The 21,606-nt window shown below is 43.6% G+C and overlaps 1 protein-coding gene across 1 annotated transcript in view; it reads left to right on the forward strand.

Annotated features, from left to right (window-relative positions):
* LOC135505691 (MAM domain-containing glycosylphosphatidylinositol anchor protein 2-like) overlaps window positions 1–21,606 on the forward strand; it is a 452,039-nt gene that overhangs the window by 251,243 nt on the left and 179,190 nt on the right. The window contains exon 4 of the mRNA XM_064924737.1: window positions 7,090–7,286. Coding sequence (XP_064780809.1) covers window positions 7,090–7,286 — 197 coding nt within the window. The remainder of the gene's footprint in view (window positions 1–7,089; window positions 7,287–21,606) is intronic.

Here is a 21,606-nt window from a genome sequence, read left to right on the forward strand (position 1 = left end):
GATGGGCCAAATTGGGTTGCTCGGGAGTATGTTTGTAGTAATAATGTGTTTTTTGTTGTTGCTCAATCTGATAGTGGGCATGGCATGGCCACCCTATCATGACTAATAACTCATGTTTGTTTATTTTCTACCATAAAAAAAAAAACATCCCACCAAAACAGGCGTTTTTAGGTCTTTTCAAACAGCTCTTATTACACTAAAAGGGAATTATCATAATTATCACAATTTCACAGTATTATTCCAACCTCATACTGTGGGAATATACACTGAGTGTACAAAACGTTAAGGTCACCTGCTCTTTCCGTGACATAAACTGACCATGTGAATCCAGGTGAAAGCTATGATCCCTTATTAATGTCACTTGTTAAATTCACTTCAATCAGTGTAGATTTTTAGATTTTTTTTATTTTTATTTTACCTTTATTTAACTAGGTAAGTCAGTTAAGAACAAATTCTTATTTACAATGACGGCCTAGAAACAGTGGGTTAACTGCCTGTTCAGGGGCAGAATTACAGAGTTTTACCTTGTCAGCTCGGGGATTCAATCTAGCAACGTTTCGGTTACTGGCCCACCACTCTAACCACTAGGCTACCTGCCACCCCACTAGATGAAGGGGAGGAGACAGGTTAAAGAAGGATTTCAAGCCTTGAGACAATTGAGAAAGGGATTGTGTATGTGTGCCATTCTAAGTGTGAATGGGCAAGACAAAATACACTACATGACCAACAGTATGTGGATACCTGCTCGTCTCATTCCAAAATCATGGGCATTAATATGGAGTTGCTGCTGTAACAGCCTCCAGTCTTCTGGGAAGAAGAAGTTGGAACATTTCTACATTGCTTCCATTCAGCTACAATATCAAATCAAATGAAATATAATGCAATTCTATTGGTCACATATTTAGTAGATGTTATTGCGGGTGTAGCGAAATGCTTGTGCTCCTAGCTCCAACATTGCAGTAGTATCACCAAAATTTACAGTTGGCACTATGCATTCGGCAGGTAGCCTTCTCCCGGCATCCGCCAAACCCAGATTAGTCCGTCGGACTACCAGATGGGGAAGCGTGATTCATCACTCCAGAGAGCGCGTTTCCACTGCTCCAGAGTCCAATGGCAGCGAGGTTGACACCACTCCAGCCGACGCTTAGCATTGCGCATGGTGATCTTAGGCTTGTTGCGGCTGCTTGGCCATGGAAAATTTGAAGAGGTGTCCACATACCTTTGGCCATGTAGTGTATATAAGTGCCTTTGAATGGGGTATGGTATTAGGTGCTAGGCTCACTGGTTTGTGTCAAAAACTGCAATGCTGCTAGGTTTTTCCACGCTCAACAGTTTCCCGTGTGTATCAAGAATTGTCCACCACCCAAAGGACATCCAGCCAAATTGACACAACTGTGAGAAGCATTGGAGTCAACATGGGCCAGCATCCCTGTGGAAGCTCTACATGTTGGAGAGGCCATGCTGAGACAAATTTAGGCTGTTCTGAGGGCAAAAGAGGGGAGGAGTGCAGCTCAATATCAGGAAGGTCTTAATGTTTTGTGCACTCAGTGTATATAGAATACAGGAAAATTTTTGACTGCACTGAAAACTAGCTATTAATAGACCAATTAGAAAGAGAGTTCCAAACCTCTCTGCCAGTAACAGCTAGTTTTTAGTTTTACCCTCCCAACTCAGACCACACCCACACAGTCCTAGCAAAGTTCTTGCTTGAAAATTGCTCTTTGCAAATAACTATTTTTTTAAATTAATTTTTGCCATTTTAATTGAAAACAGTCACAGTAAGGTACATAATTGTTACCCAGAAATTACTTTATATTGAGATAAAAATGTCTGTTTCTTTTTTTTGTTGCCATTTTAATTGAAAACAATCACAGTAAAGTACGTAATTGTTACTCATAAATTATTTTATATTGAGTTAAAAAGGACTGCATTGGACCTTTAAAGAAGGGTAGCTAGGCACTTTTAGGAGCTGCTTTTAGGCCTCAGTGTTAAAGGATGGGAGAGAGGGGGAAGGAAGAGAGGCCCTGCTTCAGTGCATTAGGGCTTTTTGCCAGGTAATAGCTGCTCTCACTGATAACACTCATCCACGACTCTCTCTCGCTCTACCATCCACCAAAATATCCCCTTGCAATGAGAGCAGAGGACGCTCCGCCCCACACTGAGGGGATGATTGCAGTCGACAGCCACTGGATCTACCACCTCATTAACCCGGCATCTGGATGCCTGCAATTTGCACGTTCCCCCTCCCCCCCCCTTTCTCCTTCCCTTTCTCTTAGCAGAGATTGAAAGCAAATTGCTTATCTTAGACATAATGAGAATATTTCTACCCGTGGAAGGATAAACACAACAGTTTGAGGGAGGTCGATTGGCACCGCATTGTAATCAACCTGGGATAAATGATTAGTGCCACGGCAACAGGGTGAAATTAATCCACAGCCCTCTGACACGATGGGCTGACGGACTCTAAGCCTCATGGGTGTTCTGATCTCTCTCTCTTTCTGTCTCTCTCTCCCTTCCAAATGACTGGTGCAGATTAGATTGAGAGAAGGAGGGAGGGAGATAGAGAGGGGAAAAGAGGTAGGGAGGGAGAAAGAGACAGGGGATAGAGAGAGGGGGGTGGGAGAGAGATGTGTGTAATTTCGGGAGAATGGACATGAAAGAAAATGTGTTTCAAGTTTTGAAGTGATAATTGTCTGCTTTAGTCTTTATGCTTTCTCTTTTAATACAAACCTCTGGTCAGCCTATTTGACAAACACAATATTTCGGTATAGAGAATTGTTTTTTCATATTCATCTTGAATAGCTAGCACCCAATGTCTGTGTTCCAGTTTCTCAATGACTATTACCAAAGTAATCTACTGTACTGTAGTACTGATGAAATCAACCAGATAGTCGTGAAAGCATGAAGTATGAAGTGTACACTAGCATCCTTGTAATTTAATGTGGACTTCCACTAGAGAACCGCCATCATTAACATGCTCCATGGTCCCTGCCTGCAGAAGAGTTTGTATGACTAATTTGTCATATCGAATGTACAGTGCTTGAGTAAACGATATGACATGCCATCACCACCCACTCCATTCTGTCTGTCTGTCTGTCTGTCTGTCTGTCTGTCTGTCTGTCTGTCTTGCCCACTTTCTCTCTCTGTCTCTCCCTTTCCCTCTTTCTCACTCTCTCTTTCACTTTCTCTCTCTCTCTCTCTCTCGCTCTCTCTCTCTTTCACTTTCTTCCCCTGTCTCTCTCTCTCTCTCTTTCACTTCCTTCCCCTGTCTCTCTCTCTCTCTCTCTCTATCTCATTCACTTCCCCCCCTCTCTCTCTCTCATTCACTTTCTCCCTCCCCCCTCTCTCTCTTTCACTCACTTGCATCTGAAACAGGAAGACCTCATCATTGTGTTGATCAAGACTATGTGCTTAGTGGGAGTGAGAGCGGCCGGTGATGTAATAAAAGGTTAACTTGGTGCCACGGAGCTTTGAGCTGTACATGGACAGATTTACTTGCCTGGGAACCACCCGTTAAACCTGCAATTACAAACCCTAACAACTCTGTAGCGGAGCCTATACCACAGTGTTCACACGCACACGCATGCACACACACCTCTTCTGGGCTCTGTACATTAAGCTTCACAATCATCAGAGCGTGACTCCTGAAGGAAATTGCACAAGAGCGACATGCAAAGTAACATCCTCACAGCAGAGAGAGAGAGGACGGATGGTGAAGGTGGAATTTTGTTTGAAATTCATCCAATTTTTATCCAGTGCGTACATTTCCATATATTCATATTTATCTCTCCACACTGTGCTCCTAGCGTCAATCCACTTCCTACGTGCATACATTTGATTATAAATAGTTCCGCCTCCCCTCCCAAATTGTCCGTCTGTCACACACACACACACACAGAGAGACACACACACACACACACACATCTACTAGCTACCCCCGCTCTCATTAACAGGATAGTTGACAAGCCCCAATCAGATTGCGCATTCAGAGACACGTGTATCCATCCCAGGGTAGATACGTCTCCTTCTGAATCACTGCCTTTCCGTCACACTCCCTAAATTGAGTGGAGGGGAACCAGGGAAGAGCTGGAGATAAGATGTGGGATTCATACACAAACACACATACACAGTACACACAAGCTTGCATACCTACACACGTGTGAATACACACACGCATCCTCCCTTCTTCTACATAATGAATCAGTGTATTTATTTAGAGTAATGTGCACAGCCAAAACGTTTCCAGTCAATCGCTCTGTCTTTTCCTCGGCATGGCTGTCAGTCTCTCTTCTCCCAGAGATAATTGCTGCCCATACCTGAGCTGAGCTGAGCCTCTGTAATGTAATGACACACACACACACAAAAACACACAAAAACACACACACACACACACAGAGTAATGTAATGACACACACACACCCACACACACACACACAGAGAGTAATGTAATGACACACACACACACACACACACACACACACACACACACACACACACACACACACACACACACACACACACACACACACACACACACACACACACACACACACACACACACAGAGAGAGAGTAATGTAATGACACACACACACACACACACACACACACACACACACACACACACACACACACACACACACACACACACACACACACACACACACACACTGAGAGAGTAATGTAATGTAAACACACACACACACACACACACACACACACACACACACACACACAGAGAGAGAGTAATGTAATGACACACACACACAGAGAGTAATGCAATGACACACACACACACACACACACACACACACACACACACACACACACACACACACACACACACACACACACACAGAGAGAGAGAGAGTAATGTAAACACACACACACACACACACACACACACACACACACATACACAGAGAGAGTAATGTAATGGCTTTTGGATGAAGTATTGACCCCTGCTGGGGTTTGATTAAGGTGCTGTAGGCCAGAGCATGTAACTGAGGAATCAGCATTCTGGTGTGCAGAGATTTTTCTGCCACTGTAATCCTTGGGCCAAACCGTGGAAAAACTAAATAATTATAATAATATTTTTGGAGTTAATTCATTTTGGGGAAGGAAAAACTCTTGAAATGTAAACTTAAATGACTAAAACCAGATATATAGAAATGAATTTAAAAAACAATGAATTAGCCATGGCAAATACAGCATTAGCCATGGCAAATACAGCATTATGGCAAACACAGCATTAGCCATGGCAAACAAAGCATTATCTTTAAAACTGCAACATTTTATCTTAGCTGCATGGCAAAATGCATAGAATCACAGGAAATTAGCTTTAAAACTGCAACATTTTATCTTAGCTGCATGGCAAAATGCATAGAATCACAGGAAATTAGCTTTAAAACTGCAACATTTTATCTTAGCTGCATGGCAAAATGCATAGAATCCCAGGAAATTTGCTTTAAAACTGCTACATTTTATCTTAGCTGCATGGCAAAATGTGTAGAATTGCAGGAAATTTGCTTTTAAACTGCATAAATGTCTTTCAGCTCCCATGTCAAAATTTGTAGAATTGCAGAAATTGTATTTTTACTACACCACCAAGATTAGGGCCTCAAATGTAGCCTGGGCCGACCACTGACCTTCCCCTTTACCACGACCTCTAACACGCCCCCGGCCACGCCCACCACTGAAACCCCCGTTCCAGAAAAAAACCTTTGTGTGTGTATTTACATGTGTGCGGTGCGACCAGCATACTCCCTAAATAGGTCCTGGGGTTTAACTCAGAGGGAGGACAGGACGATACTGACAGTCTGAATTCAAGGCATGCGTCCATTGATTAACCTCTCCAATTCAATGCCTAATATCGTTTTCTCAGCAAACATTTAGCAGTGGAATGAAAATAGTTGTACATGGAGATTGAGATTGAGAGATAAGCACATAAGGTCATCCGTAATCGTTTAGGGTATTTTAGCATGAGGGGATATCTTGCATTGGTTTTTCCTTAATCAATTCCATTTAAATTGCCTGTTCGCTTGCGTTGAGATACTGATTGCATCTCAGAGGGAGATGAAAAGGGGAAATGGACTAGCCCCCTTTAAGTTTCTTTGACATGATCTTAAAAAGGTGAGCATTAGCATGCTAAAAGACAGACAGAGTTATGATGAACACCCATTTGCCAAAGGCTTTAATCGTCAGGCGAGTGAGATGATTAACTTTGAATCCGTTTTAATCAACCGCAAGCGATTTTGCTCAAATAGCTAACTGTCAGACAGATGGGGAAAACTTCCCTCTGATGTGTTGGGAAATGGGATCGAGGAAACAGCGATATTCTGGTCTCCTGTTAGGGACAAGAGGGCAACTAAATAGTATCTTAAAAGAGGGATGCGCATCAGGGAAGTGTTTGCGCAGGATATTAGAGAAAATGTTTTGCGGCCCTTTCCCATGTTGGTCTCTTACAGGACTTTCACGTTGAAGGCTGTGCATGCTAGCTCATCGATTAGGAAAGTCAAGGGGATGTATTGATCCTGGGGTTCATGTGGCGGCCGGAGATCTGAGAGTCTGTGTGTGCAGCCTGTGTGTGTGCAGCCTGGGTGTGTGCGTGCGTGTTTGGGCCTCTGTTTCTCTGTCGAGCTTGTCTTACTCTTTCCCCCACTTTTCACCTCTATTAGGCTGCCAGCAGGTGACAGATATGCAATACGACTACATTTATGTTGAATGTGACTTTCTTGTTTATGGTAATGGTACCGTTTGATTGATTGTTTATTTGATTGATTTCTTGCCTGAGTGACCAATTCATTGATTTTACTCTGCCCTTTTGTCCAGAGTTGGCTTAAAAGAGAAATTGGGGTCATTGAAATACAATATAGTATGATATCCGTGTTAATTATCAATAATACAAATGTCATATTGGTTAGGTAGCCATTCAATTGATTTCTCAATGGATTCATTACTTGCACGGTGGTTTTTGGGGGAAAGGGGGGCAACCTAGTCAGTCTTACATCTGAATGCATGATGGACTGATTGATTGATTGATTCATCAATGGATTTACCTCTCCTCTTCCTCTGTTCCTCTCTGTCTCCAGACCTGGATGACCCTTTGGTGACGGTGCACCAGAGTGTAGGAGAGGCTAAAGAACAGTTTTATTACGAGAGGACAGTGTTCCTGCGCTGCGTGGCCAACTCCAACCCTCCAGTCCGCTACAGCTGGCACCGCGGACGAGACGTCCTCTCACAGGGCTCCGATAAGGGAGTGGAGATCTACGAACCATTCTTCACACAGGTAAGGGGGAGGCAATATACTAATTACTGTATATCAGAGTGGGGTTTATGTAGAGATCTCAATATACTATAGACTCTGAGTGCGGTGACCCCTGGGTGGGCTGATATATATTTATATAAATAAGTGTGTCCCTAGAGACTGCTATGGGAAAGAGAGGGAAAAAGAGGGAATGAGAGACAAAGAGACAGAAAGAGGTAGGAGAGAGAGCAACAGACAGAGTGCACTATCATAGATGATATAAGCAAGCGAGTCTGAGGTACAGTAGTTGGCTGCCCTTCTGAGTCTCCAGTTCCCTCATTTTCCTCTCCCCTCCTAGTCCACCTCTTCTTTTCCCTCCTTTTCTCTCTTCTTCCCTTCTCTTACCTCCATCCTGCTTCCTTCCCTCAGCCCACCAAGCATTTGTACAGAGCAGAGATAAAACACAGGCGTGGCATTTCAAACCCAGCATGGGAATGTGGCCTGGTAATTAGCTAGGAAGTGACACGCTTTCATTGAGGGCTCCCTCCCGATCTCCCTTCACTCCCTACCCCTCTTCCCTGGCTTATTCCCTGTGGCGAGCATAAGAACAGAAAGATCAGGGGACACGTTTGAAGCCACCGTGTTTTTTCCCCCGTTGCCAAATAGCAGCTTACCGTTTCTCTCTGGCGAAGGTTAAGAGAGCAGAGAGGGATAGTGTTATGGGTGGAGAGCAGAGGGGGATGGTGTTAACTTGTGTTGGGAGGTCATTCTAGAACACTGTGACCAGGTCTGGTTGAGGTCGCTGTTGAAAGCTTTTCTGCCGTGGGTGTGTTGATCACACAGCTGTGTGTCTGTACACCCAGACCAACAATCAAGCAGTCTCTTCATCCATTCAATCATCTCTGGGGGCGGCAGTTAGCCTAGCGTTTAAGAGCATTGGGCCAGTAACGGAAAGGTTGCTTGTTTGAAACCCCAAGCCGATTGTTGATGTGCCCTTGAGCAAGGCACCTGCAAGTCCCTTTTCTTAATTCCTCCATCTAACCCTCTCTCTGTCCTTCATCCATCCTTCCATGTATTTTCTCCATCCTTTTCATTAACCTCTTTCATATCCTTGTCCATCCCTCTCACCAATCCCTTACATCTCTCCCACCTACTCCATTCCTTCCTCCAACCCCCTTCATCCCTCTCTCTCTCTCTCCCCCTCTCTCCACCCCCTCGTCTTCCAAATAGATATATGTTCCTATTTGTTTCCAACTGTGTTAAACTGGCCTCTGAATCATCATTCCCACCAAATACATCTTCCACTATCAGCCAAAGCCAGAGAGGAGGAGGTAATATGACTGCATCCACAGACTGAGTCCATCCCCAATCAAATACAATTAACGTAGAAATGTCATGCAATATGATGATGATGATCATTGTGGGGAATGAAAGAGATGAGTGATTATGGTTTGTGAGGACTGTGACTGGGATTTCTGTGGACTGTGATTGTGGCTAGTGAGGACTGATGTGCCAGGCTGACTGAAGTCCTAATCTGACCCCTTGGTGGCTAGGAAGGAGATTAAAGACTCTTTATCACATCCCATCACAGAGCCTTCGTGGAGGGTCGAAGAAACATCATTTAGACACCCACTATCGCAGATTGTTCTGAAATGGTTTCTGTTAGAAACAGATGAGTAGCATTCCTGAAACATTATTTTGTTGAAATATAATTAGATCTCTGAGAAATTAAGCTAATTGATGGCCACTTTAATTTATAAGATTCAGCTAATATTAAATAAATGTGGTACCTAACATTCAATATGGGCCAAACCTTTTTTCTAACAAAGAGTCATGAGACATGAGGAATCCAAAGAAATGTTCAAAAGCCACCCTTGGACCCAATCCCACCCCAGCATGTCTGTCTGACAAGTAGTATGGAGCTGCAGCTCAGAGTTTTGTTTCTTCATGTAATGTATCCCCAATTAATTTGGTGACCCCCCCCCCTGTTCATAGAAATTAGTCATTGAAATTATGTTTACAGTTGAATTTGAAAATTTACATACACTTATGTTGGAGTCATTAAATGTTGTTTTTCAACCAGTCCACACATTTCTTGTTAACAAACTATAGTTTTGGTAAGTCAATTAGGATATTTACTTTGTGCATAACACAAGTCATTTTTCACACATTGGTTTAAAGACAGATTATTTCACTTGTAATTCACTGTATCACAATTCCAGTGGGTCAGAAGTTTACATACACTAAGTTGACTGTGCCTTTAAACAGCTTGGAAAATTAAAAACAAAAATGATGTCATGGCTTTAGAAGCTTCTGATAGGCTAATTGACATAATTTGAGTAAATTGGAGGTGGACCTGTGGATGTATTTCAAGGCCTACCTTCAGACTCGGTGCCTCTTTGTTTGACATCATGCAAAAATCAAAAGAAATCAGCCAAGACCTCAGAAAAAGAATTGTAGCCACAGTAAAACCAGTCCTATATCGACATAACCTGCAAGGCCGCTCAGCAAGGAAGAAGCCACTGCTCTGAAACCACCATAAAAAAGTAAGAGTACGGTTTGCAACTGCACATGAGGACAAAGATCATACTTTTTGGAGAAATGTCCTCTGGTCTGATGTAACGAAAATGGAACTGTTTGGCCATGATGGCCATCTTTATGTTTGGAGGAAAAAGGGGGAGGCTTGCAACCCGAAGAACACCATCCTATCCGTGAAACACGGGGTGGCAATATCATGTTGTGGGGGTGCTTTGCTGCAGGAGGGACTGGTGCACTACACAAAATAGATGGCATCACAAGGCTGGAAAATTATGTGGATATATTGAACAACATCTCAAGACATCAGTCAGGAAGTTCAAGCTTGGTCGCAAATGGGTCTTCCAAATGATCAATGACACCAAGCATACTTCCAAAGTTGTGGCAAAATGGCTTAAGGACAACAAAGTCAAGGTCTTGGAGTGGCCATCACAAAACCCTGACTTCAATCATATAGGCAATTCGTGGGCAGAACTGAAAAAGCGTGTGCGGGCAAGGATGCCAGCAAACATGATTCAGTTACACCAGCTCTGTCAGGAGGAATGGGCCAAAATTATCCCAACTTATTGTGGGAAGCTTGTGGAAGGCTAACCAAAATATTTGACCCCAGCTAAACAATCTAAAGGCAATGCTACCAAATACTAATTGAGTGTATGTAAACTTCTGACCCACTGGGAATGTGATGAAAGAAATGAAAGCTGAAATAAATCATTATCTCTACTATTATTCTGACATTTCACATTCTTAAAATAAAGTGGTGATCCTAACTGACCTAAAACAGGGAATTTTTTCTTGGATTAAATGTAAGGAATTGTGAAACACTGAGTTTAAATGTATTTGGCTATGGTGTATGCAAACTTCCGACTTCAACTTTATGTCCGATCCTACATCTTAATGTTACCAGGTTCTGACCATTAGATTGTCCTGTTCCATTTTACTTATTTTTTTATCATTAGAACTGCTGGGCCTCGAGGGATTCCCCTTCAAACTAATGAGCAGTCATTCTGACTACAACATTGTAACAGTGTATTTAATACATTTCATATATGCTATCACTAAAATAATAATTTGTTTGTGTTCATGAATGTGTTTTTTAAAATTTAGTAAACATTAGAATATACAGTACCAGTCAAGAGTTTGGACACACCTACTCATTATAGGGTTTTTCTTTATTTTGACTATTTTGTACATTGTAGAATAATAGTGAAGACATCAAAACTATGAAATAACGCATATGTAGTAATCAAAAAAGTGTTAAACAAATCAAAAAACATGTTATATTCTTTAAAGTAGCTACCCTTTGCCTTGATGACAGCTTTGCACACTCTTGGCATTCTCTAAAGCAGCTTCACCTGGAATGTTTTTCCATCAGTCTTGAAGGAGTTCCCACATATGCTGAGGACTTGTTTGGCTGCTTTTCCTTCACTCTGCTGTCCAACTCATCCCAAACCATCTCAATTTGGTTGAGCCTGGTTGATTGTGGAAGCCAGGTCACCTGATGCAGCACTCCATCACTCTCCTTCTTAGTCAAATAGCCCTTAAACAGCCTGGAGGTGTGTTGGATCATTGTCCTGTTGAAAAACAAATGATAGTCCCACTAAGCGCAAACCAGATGGGATGCCTTATCGCTACAGAATGCTGTGGTAGACATGCTGGTTAAGTGTGCCATAACCTGTGGAACCCCTCCGCAACAGCCAGTGAAAGTGCAAGGTAACAAATTCAAAACAACAAAAATCTCATAATTAAAATTCCGCAAGCATACAAGTATTTTACACCATTTTAAAGATACAATTCTCGTTAATCCATCCACAGTGTGTGATTTCAAAAAGGATTTACAGCGAAAGCACGACAAACGATTATGTTAGGTCACCACCAAGCCACAGAAAAACAGCCATTTTTCCAGCCAAAGAGAGGAGTCACAAAAAGCAGAAATAGAGATAAAATTAATCACTAACCTTTGATGATCTTCATCAGATTACACTTATAGGACTTCATGTTACACAATACATGTATGCTTTGTTTGATAAAGTTCATATTTATATAAAAAAATCTGAGTAGTTCTAAAACATGCGCTGATTGTGCAGAGAGCCACATCAAATGACAGAAATACTCATAATAAACATTGATAAAGATACAACTATTATACATGGAACTTTAGATGAACTTCTCCTTAATGCAACCGCTGTGTCAGATTTCAAAAAAACTTTACAGAGAAAGCCAACCATGCAATTATCTGTGTAGCCTTTAGACAACAAAGCAGCCAAAAAGACACCCGCCATATTGGGTAGTCAACATTACTCAGAAATAGCATTTCAAATATTCACTTACCTTTAATGATCTTCATCAGAATGCACTCCCAGGAATCCCAGTTCCACCATAAATGTTTGATTTGTTCGATAATGTCCATCAATTATGTCCAAATATCTTCTTTTGTTAGGGCGTTTGGTAAACAAATCCCAAAAGCGTGTTCAGGCCAAACATCGGACAAAAGGTTAAAAAGTTCCATTACAGCCCGTAGAAACCAAACTAAGTATGGAATCAATCTTTAGGATGTTGTTAACATAAAACTTCATTAATGTTCCAACCGGACAATTCCTTTGTCTGTACAAACGTAGCTTTCATGTGAGCGTGCCAGACAGAGGCTGTGGCACTCTGCAAGACCACTCATTCAAAGAGCTCTTATGAGCCCCTCCATTACGGTAGAATCCTCAAAACAGGTTCTAAATACTGTTGACATCTAGTGGAAGCCTTGGGAAGTGAAACATAACTAATATCCCACTGTATCTTCAATGGGGCCGAGTTGAAAAACTACAAACCTCAGATTTCCCACATCCTGGTTGGATTTTTCTCAGGTTTTTGCCTGCCATATGAGTTCTGTTATACTCACAGACATCATTCAAACCGTTTTAGAAACGTCAGTGTTTCTATCCAAATTTACTAATTATATGCATATTCTAGCTTTTACGGCTGAGTAGCAGGCAGCTTAATTTGGGCACGTTTTTCATCCATGCTACCCAATACTGCCCCCTACCCCAAAGAAGTTAACCAGCATGCCTACCATCAAATCAAATGTATTTATATAGCGCTTCGTACATCAGCTGATATCTCAAAGTGCTGTACAGAAACCCGGCCTCAAACCCCAAACAGCAAGCAATGCAGGTGTAGAAGCATGGTGGCTAGGAAAAACTCCCTAGAAAGGTCAAAACCTCGTAAGGAACCAGGCTATGAGGGGTGGCCAGTCCTCTTCTGGCTGTGCCGGGTGGAGATTATAACAGAACATGGGCAAGATGTTCAAATGTTCATAAAGGACCAGCATGGTCAAATAATAATAATCACAGTAGTTGTCGAGGGTGCAGCAAGTCAGCACCTCAGGAGTAAATGTCAGTTGGCTTTTCATAGCAGATCATTAAGAGTATCTCTACCGCTCCTGCTGTCTCTAGAGAGTTGGAAACAGCAGGTCTGGGACAGGTAGCACATCCGGTGAACAGGTCATGATTACATAGCCGCTGGCAGAACAGTTGAAACTGGAGCAGCAGCTCGGCCAGGTGGACTGGGGACAGCAAGGAGTCATCATGCCAGGTAGTCCTGAGGCATGGTCCTAGGGAGAATTAGAGAGAGCATACTTAACCAGTTGGATATAGGGGGCGCTCTTTAAATTTTTGGATGAAAAACGTTCCCATTTTAAACAAGCTATTTTGTCATGAAAAGATGCTCGACTATGCATATAATTGACGGCTTTGGAAAGAAAACACTGACGTTTCCAAAACTGCAAAGATATTGTCTGTGAGTGCCACAGAACTGATGTTACAGGCGAAACCCAGATAAAAATCCAATCAGGAAGTGACGCATTTTTTGAAACCGCCTCATGCCAATGACTCCTTATATGGCTGTGAATGAGCTACGAATGAGCTTACATTTTCCACGCAAATAAGAGGCATTTCCTGATTGGATTTTCCTCAGGTTTTCGTCTGCACTATCAGTTCTGTTATACTCACACACAATTTTTTACAGTTTTGAAACTTTAGATTGTTTTCTATCCTAATATGACAATCATATGCAAATTCTAGTTTCTGGGACTGAGAAATAGGCAGTTTTGAATGGGTACGTTTTTTTTGCCAAAAATGAAAATACTGCCCCCTCTACACGCAAAAGGTTAAAGGTTGAGACCAAGTCTGCGTCTCTCACATGGGTAGGCAGACAATTCCATAAAAATGGAGCTCTATAGGAGAAAGCCCTGCCTCCAGCAGTGAAAGTTAACATTATGTTTTCGAATGACATCCCCAAGAGGTAAAATATATAGTGAAAACAATAGTGGTCCTAAAACGGAACCTTGAGGAACACCAAATTTTACAGTTGATTTGTCAGAGGACAAACCATTCAGAGACAAACTGATATCTTTCCAACAGATAAGATCTAAACCAGGCCCGAACTTGTCCGTATAGACCAATTTGGGTCTCCAATCTCTCCAAAATAATGTGGTGATCGATGGTATCAAAAGCAGCGCTAAGGTCTCGGAGCACGAGGACAGATGCAGAGCCTCGGTCGGATGCCATTAAAAGGTAATTTACCACCTTCACAAGTGCAGTCTCAGTGCTATGATGGGGTCTAAAACCAGACTGAAGCATTTCTCATACATGGTTTGTCTTCAGGAAGGCAGTGAGTTGCTGCACAACAGCTTTTTCCCAAAAAATTGAGAGGAATGGAAGATTCAATATAGGCCGATAGTTTTTAATATTTTCTGGGTCAAGGTATACCATGGCTGAATTATAAATACAAAATCACTGACAGTGGCACCAGCAAAGCACCCCCACACCATCATATTTCCTCCTCCATGCTTCATGGTGGGAACCACACATGAAGAGATCACCGGTTCACCGACTCTAGGCAAGTCAATTAAAGAGCAAATTCTTATTGACAATGACGGCCTCGGAACAGTGGGTTAACTGCCTTGTTCAGGGGCAGAGGTTTTTTACTTTGTCAGCTCGGGGATTCAATCTAGCAACCTTTCGGTTACTGGCCCAATGCTCTAACCAGTAGGCTACCTGCCGCCCCCTACCTTGTCACAACACAACTGATTGGCTAAAACGTATTAAGGTAAGAAATTCCACAAATTGTACTTTTAACAAGGCAGATCTGTTAAAGTTAATTCCAGGTGACTACCTCATGAAGCTGGTTGAGAGAATACCAAGAGTGTGCAATGCTGTCATAAAGGCAAAGGGTGGCTACTTTGATGAATCTCCAATATAAAATATATTTTGATTTGTTTAACACTTTTTTGGTTACTAAATGATTCCTTATGTGTTATTTCATAGTTTTGATATCTTCACTATTATACTACAATGTAGAAAATAGTAAAAAGAAAGAAAAACCTTGAATGAATAGCTGTGTCCAAACGTTTGACTGGTACTGTATATTTTTTTTTCATTTCAAATAAAAAAATAATATTTTCATTTGTTTAAGTTAGTGAATGTCACGACTCCTACCGAAGGTGGCTCTCCTTCCTGTTCGGGTTGCGGTCGTCGTCACCGGGCTACTAGCTGCCAATGATCCTTTTTTTCCGTTTTCTGTTTATTGGTTTCACCTGTGTTTAGTTTAGGCTGATTGGTTGGGCTTTATTTACTAGCCGGCCCGCCTGCTGGTTGTGCGGGATTATTTCGATGCACATGTCTACACGTCTGTCTGTCACGGTTGTCCGTTGGTTTGGGTTTTTTGCTGGACTGTTTAAGTCCCCCGTGTTAGGGGCATTTGTTTTGGTTGGCGTATGTTCACCGTTGTGGTGCATTAAAAGTTAGCGCTACCCTGAACTTTCTGCTTCCTGCGCCTGACTTCTTCCCCACTACACCAGCGTTACAGTGAAGGCAATATGTAAAAACAAAATGAAACATTTTCGTGGAGTGCCTTCGTTATAACTATGAAACAGAATGCATATTTGTTGGAACTTGGTAACAGCTTATTTCTATTAGGATACTTCTTATTTTTTTACAAAATACCCGAACGACAATGATGAACGCCAGCAAAATGAGCATCACTGATGGAAACATTAGCCTAAACATTATTATAAGCTCCAAGTGTGCTTGATAAATGGTGAAAATCAGCATAAAAACAATAATGGTATTATAATGAAGATAAGCTTTAATATGAGAGTGTAACGGTTTTCATGCGGTGAAGGAGAGTCGGACCAAAATGCAGCGTGTAGATTGCGATCCATGTTTAATCAACAAACGTAAACACGAATCAATACAAATACTACAAAACAAAGAACGTAATGAAAACCGAAACAGCCTATACTAGTGTAAACTAACACAGCGACAGGAACAAGGACACTAAGGACAATCACCCACGAAACACACAAAGAATATGGCTGCCTAAATATGGTTCCCAATCAGAGACAACGAAAATCACCTGACTCTGATTGAGAACCGCCTCAGGCAGCCATAGACTAACGTTAGACATCCCACAAAACCCCAAGACAAAAACACACCACAATAACCCATGTCACACCCTGGCCTGACCGAATAAATGAAGAATAAACATAATATATTTCGACCAGGGCGTGACAGAACCCCCCCCCCCTAAGGTGCGGACTCCCGGACGCTCATCAAAACAATAGGGAGGGTCCGGGTGGGCGTCTGCCCATGGTGGCGGCTACGGCTCCGGCGCGGGACGTGGAACCCACTCTATAAATGTCTTAGTCCCCCCTCCTCGCGTCCTAGGATAGTCCACCTTCGCCGCCGACCATGGCCTAGTAGTCCTCACCCAGAACCCCACTGGACTGAGGGTCAGCTCAGGACTGAGGGTCAGCTCGGGACCGAGGGTCAGCTCGGGACCGAGGGTCAGCCCGGGACCGAGGGGCAGCCCGGGACCGAGGGGAAGCCCGGGACCGAGGGGCAGCCCGGGACCGAGGGGAAGCCCGGCACCGAGGGGAAGCCCGGCACCGAGGGGAAGCCCGGCACCGAGAGGAAGCCCGGCACCGAGAGGAAGCTCAGCCAGGTCGTTGGATCCGGCAGATCCTGGCTGGTTGACGGTTCTGGCAGATCCTGGCTGACTGGCGGATCTGGAAGAGTCTGGCTGACTGGCGGATCTGGAAGAGTCTGGCTGGCTGGCGGATCTGGAAGAGTCTGGCTGACTGGCGGATCTGGAAGAGTCTGGCTGCTCCATGTAGACTGACAGCTCTGGCGGCTTCTTGCAGACTGACAGCTCCTTGCAGACTGACAGCTCCTTGCAGACTGACAGCTCCTTGCAGACTGACAGCTCCATGCAGACTGACATCTCTGGTTGTTCCATGAAGACGGACAGCTCTGGCTGCTCCATGTAGACGGACAGCTCTGGCTGCTCCATGTAGACGGACAGCTCTGGCTGCTCCATGCAGACTGACAGCTCCATGCAGACTGACAGCTCCTTGCAGACTGACAGCTCCGGCTGCGCTAAACAGGCGGGAGACTCCAGCAGCGCTGTAGAGGAGGAAGGCTCTGGCTGTGCTAAACAGGCGGGAGACTCCAGCAGCGCAGGAGAGGAGAAAGGCTCCGACAGCGCTGAACAGGCGGGAGGCTCCGGCAGCGCAGAAGAGGGGGAAGGCTCTGGCTGCGCTGAACAGGCAAGGCGCACAGTAGGTCTGATGCGTGGGGCTGGCACTGGTGGTACTGGGCCGAGGACACGCACAGGAAGCCTGGTGCGGGGAGCTGCCACCGGAGGGCTGGGGTGTGGAGGTGGTACTGGGTAGACCGGACCGTGCAGGCGCACTGGAGCTCTTGAGCACCGAGCCTGCCCAACCTTACCTGGCTCGATGCCCACTCTAGCCCGGCCGATACGAGGAGCTGGAATGCACCGGGCTATGCACCCGCACTGGGGACACCGTGCGCACCACTGCATAACACGGTGCCTGCCCGGTCTCTCTAGCCCCGGTAAGCACAGGGAGTTTGCACAGGTCTCCTACCTGGCGTAGCCCTACTCCCTGTGAGACCCCCCCCAAGACATTTTTGGGGCTGACTCTCGGGCTTCCTTGCCAACCGTGTTCCCTCATATCGCCGGCTCCTCTCTTCGGCTGCCTCTGCTCTCCTAAGTGCCTCCACCTGTTCCCATGGGAGGCGATCTCTTCCAGCCAGTATCTCCTCCCAAGTGTAACAACCTTTGCCATCCAAAACGTCTTCCCATGTCCATTCCTCCTTTCGCTGCACCTGCCTGTTAACACGCTGCTTGGTCCGTTTGTGGTGGGTGATTCTGTAACGGTTTTCATGCGGTGAAGGAGAGTCGGACCAAAATGCACCGTGTAGATTGCGATCCATGTTTAATCAACAAACGTAAACACGAATCAATACAAATACTACAAAACAAAGAACGTAATGAACGTAACGAAAACCGAAACAGCCTATACTAGTGTAAACTAACACAGCGACAGGAACAAGGACACTAAGGACAATCACCCACGAAACACACAAAGAATATGGCTGCCTAAATATGGTTCCCAATCAGAGACAAAGAAAATCACCTGACTCTGATTGAGAACCGCCTCAAGCAGCCATAGACTAACGCTAGACATCCAACAAAACCCCAAGACAAAAACACACCACAATAACCCATGTCACACCCTGGCCTGACCGAATAAATGAAGAATAAACATAATATATTTCGACCAGGGCGTGACAAGAGGGCAGTAAAAAACAGTCAATTATTATCAGCTCTTGCTTTCACGCATTGGTATCAGTTGGATTTCATTTAGAGGTTATCCCTTGTCCTAACAGTCAACACAGATATTCGGCACTTTCACTTGCTTGACATACTTCCCGCAAACACGTCTCTTGCAGGTGACACATGTATCATAGGTTCTGTCCTTTGTGCATCTGGCCACCTGGCACTGTCTCCTCCCCGGGAGCTGTCCGCAAAGGCTCTCCTTTGGCTCCAGCAAAGGATCACGTGGAATCTTTGCTGCTGCCTTGGCCCTCATACAGTATGTCTCCCAAGTAGCCCGGTATGCCAGACTCGTGTTAAAGTCTCTCCTGGGCATGGTGTTGTTCATATGCACTGCTTGAACAACAGGTGTGCTTTAATAGCAGCCAAGTCAAGCATGTTATAGAACACAGCATCAGGCCAACGGTGGGTGCCTCCTTTCAGAGTACAGCCGTGCCATCGGATCCAAAATATCCACACCAATCTATGAAACAGAAAATAAATATAAAACATTGTTTTGCTAAGTTTATCTATATGTGGCGATGCTTATTAAGTGATATTGACATACCTTTGTTTGGTTGCAGTGCGTAATAGTATAGATTGCAAGCTGTCGGATGCATGGTGATCATTGCAGAAACGTTCCTTCTTGCCTTACATTAGTGTGAGTTTTGTCTTGTCATTCTTTCATCACCATTGTGGAATGGCTGTGCAGGTGCCCTATTTTGCGCTGAGGGAGAAAGCTCCCGTCTTGCTTTGTTCATGGTGCCAACTAGGCTTTATTTGCCAGCAACTTGTTCGCCAATGACGGTGAAGAAATTGTCCATGGTGACTTTTCTCCCCTTGCCAACATAAGTTTCCACAAGCCTCATCACCACATTCTCCGACACTTGCTCACCTGCTGCCCAACGTGGATGTTTCCCCAGATATGGAAAGCCATTCAGCATGTACTTGGTCTTGATGTCAGTGGCTAACCAACACTTAATTCCGAACCTGTCGGGTTTGATCGCAATGTATTGCGTAAAGCCACAACGAGTTTTTGCTGGGAACAATTGTTCATCGACAGTGATGTTCTTTCCTGGTTTGTAACATGCAATGCTGTTCTGTACAAACTTCTTCCAACCGTTTCCAGGCGTCGCATTCTCATTTCTTTGTCATCAAAATGGAGGTAAACGCACAATCTCTCTCAAGGTATCCCATGTCATGGTTTCTCCAAAGAATGGTATCCTATACATGTATGACCAGAAGCTCACCATACTGCATATACACGCTCTTTCCACCAAATGCTCCACAGACACACAGGATTGGAATGAACGCTTCCAGCTCATCAACAGAGACAGATCCCAGGCAGTGTCTCCTTGATCGCTGCGCACCCCAGTTATGGTACAGTCACTGATGTGTTGTAGCATGTCCATGTAACATTAAAAAAACGAAAGCTGGCGAGTGCGTTGCTGATGTTGTTTTTTTGCTTGATGCGTAGGGCCTGCTCTCTCGGTGATGACATGTTGTGCTGTTGTCATCGGTGTATTCTTTCCAAATGGTGCCATCCCTCCCTCTTTCCTGTCTCACGGTTTCATTTGGGTGGTGGAGCGAGCGCCCGCTCAGTGCGCACTGTTGTGGATTTTTTGCGTTTAGGCCTTGGAGGTGCAGGTATATTCAAGTCGAGGCTCAGAATCAGAAAAATAGTCATCAGAGATGTCAGAATTAATTTGCTCCCCACCATCTGAGATATTCTCATTCAGATCTTGTCGCGGTGCTAACGCAGCATCCATTCGTCTTGGTTATCTTGCCATTCTACATTATGCAGGCTCTCACTGTGTACTCCAAGTAGGTCAGGGTAGACTGATAAAATTGCTTGGATTTGGTGGACTGATATAGGGTACATACCGTGTTGAGATTTATAATTAGAATATACCAATACAATAGAATGGCCTGCCCTATTCTTCATTCACAGTTGGTGATTCCATAATTATATTTTCACTTCCCCTCACTCATCAACTCACCTATTCTCCCCCTTTATCACCCATCGTACTTCATTTTATTTCATCTGTTATGTGTGGAATATATTTTGGTTTAGGTTCAGTTTCGAGGCAATTATTGGAGTGAATATCAACTGGGCACTGCACTTTCCAATGTCGGGAGAATGAGTGGAGCCCTACTGTCGGGAAACCATTCAAATATGCCCTCCTAAAACTGGTTATAACTCCAGTTCTGTTTGTGATAAAATTATTCTAACAGTGTGCTATATAGACTTATTTAGGAAAAGTCAAGGGTGGTGGGTGGCATGAAAATAAAATACATTCACGAGCCGTCAAAATGACTGCTTTAGCAGTTCTAGTGTTAAAGAATCCCCCCTCAATGTTAAAGGGATACTTCACCTAAATTACTAAATCACATATTGGTTTCCTTACCCTGTAAGCAGTCTATGGAAAAGGTATGACAGCACCATGCAATAGTTTTGTTGTCCGCTGTTTCAAATGCTACATTTTTAGCATTTGTGGCACAAATTCAATGGTACCTATATTAACGTACAAGCATGTCCAAATCATCCTGAAGTATCAAAACATGTATTGTGTGACTCAATAATGTTCCTCATCGATGATTTGTATATGAAGCACTGAAATGCTAATATACTGTAGGTATTGACTTGCATTGTATTTGTGCCATAAATGCTAGAAAGTTAGCATTTTAAACAGTCTCCAGGTAAACAAAACCAAGGGTTGCTGTTATACCTTGTCCATAAACTGCTTACATGGTAAGGAAACCAATATGTAATTTTGTAATTTGGAGAACTATTCCTTTAACATTGATTTGGGGGGGGTTCTTAAAAAACACCTAAAAGTAGGAACACCACCGTCTAGTGGTCAGAACCTGGTAATATCAGCATGCAGGATGGGACATAAAACTAACAAATTGAATGACCTCTTATCATTGAAAGAAAGACATCACCAAATTCATTACATAGGATAAAGAAACAATACGCCGAGCCTCATCTCCATACTACTTGTCAGACATAGAGAACTGATACGGTATACTAGTTGTTAGAGATGGTGTGGGGGTTCTGTGGGTTGACAATTTCTTTGGATTAGTCATGTCTTACTTACTAACCAAGTTTCCATCCACAGTTTTTATGCGATTAAAGTCATACCGTAATAAAGTAAAACCC

Source organism: Oncorhynchus masou, chromosome 19, assembly GCF_036934945.1.
Source record: "Oncorhynchus masou masou isolate Uvic2021 chromosome 19, UVic_Omas_1.1, whole genome shotgun sequence".
In the NCBI taxonomy this organism is placed as follows: domain Eukaryota; kingdom Metazoa; phylum Chordata; class Actinopteri; order Salmoniformes; family Salmonidae; genus Oncorhynchus; species Oncorhynchus masou.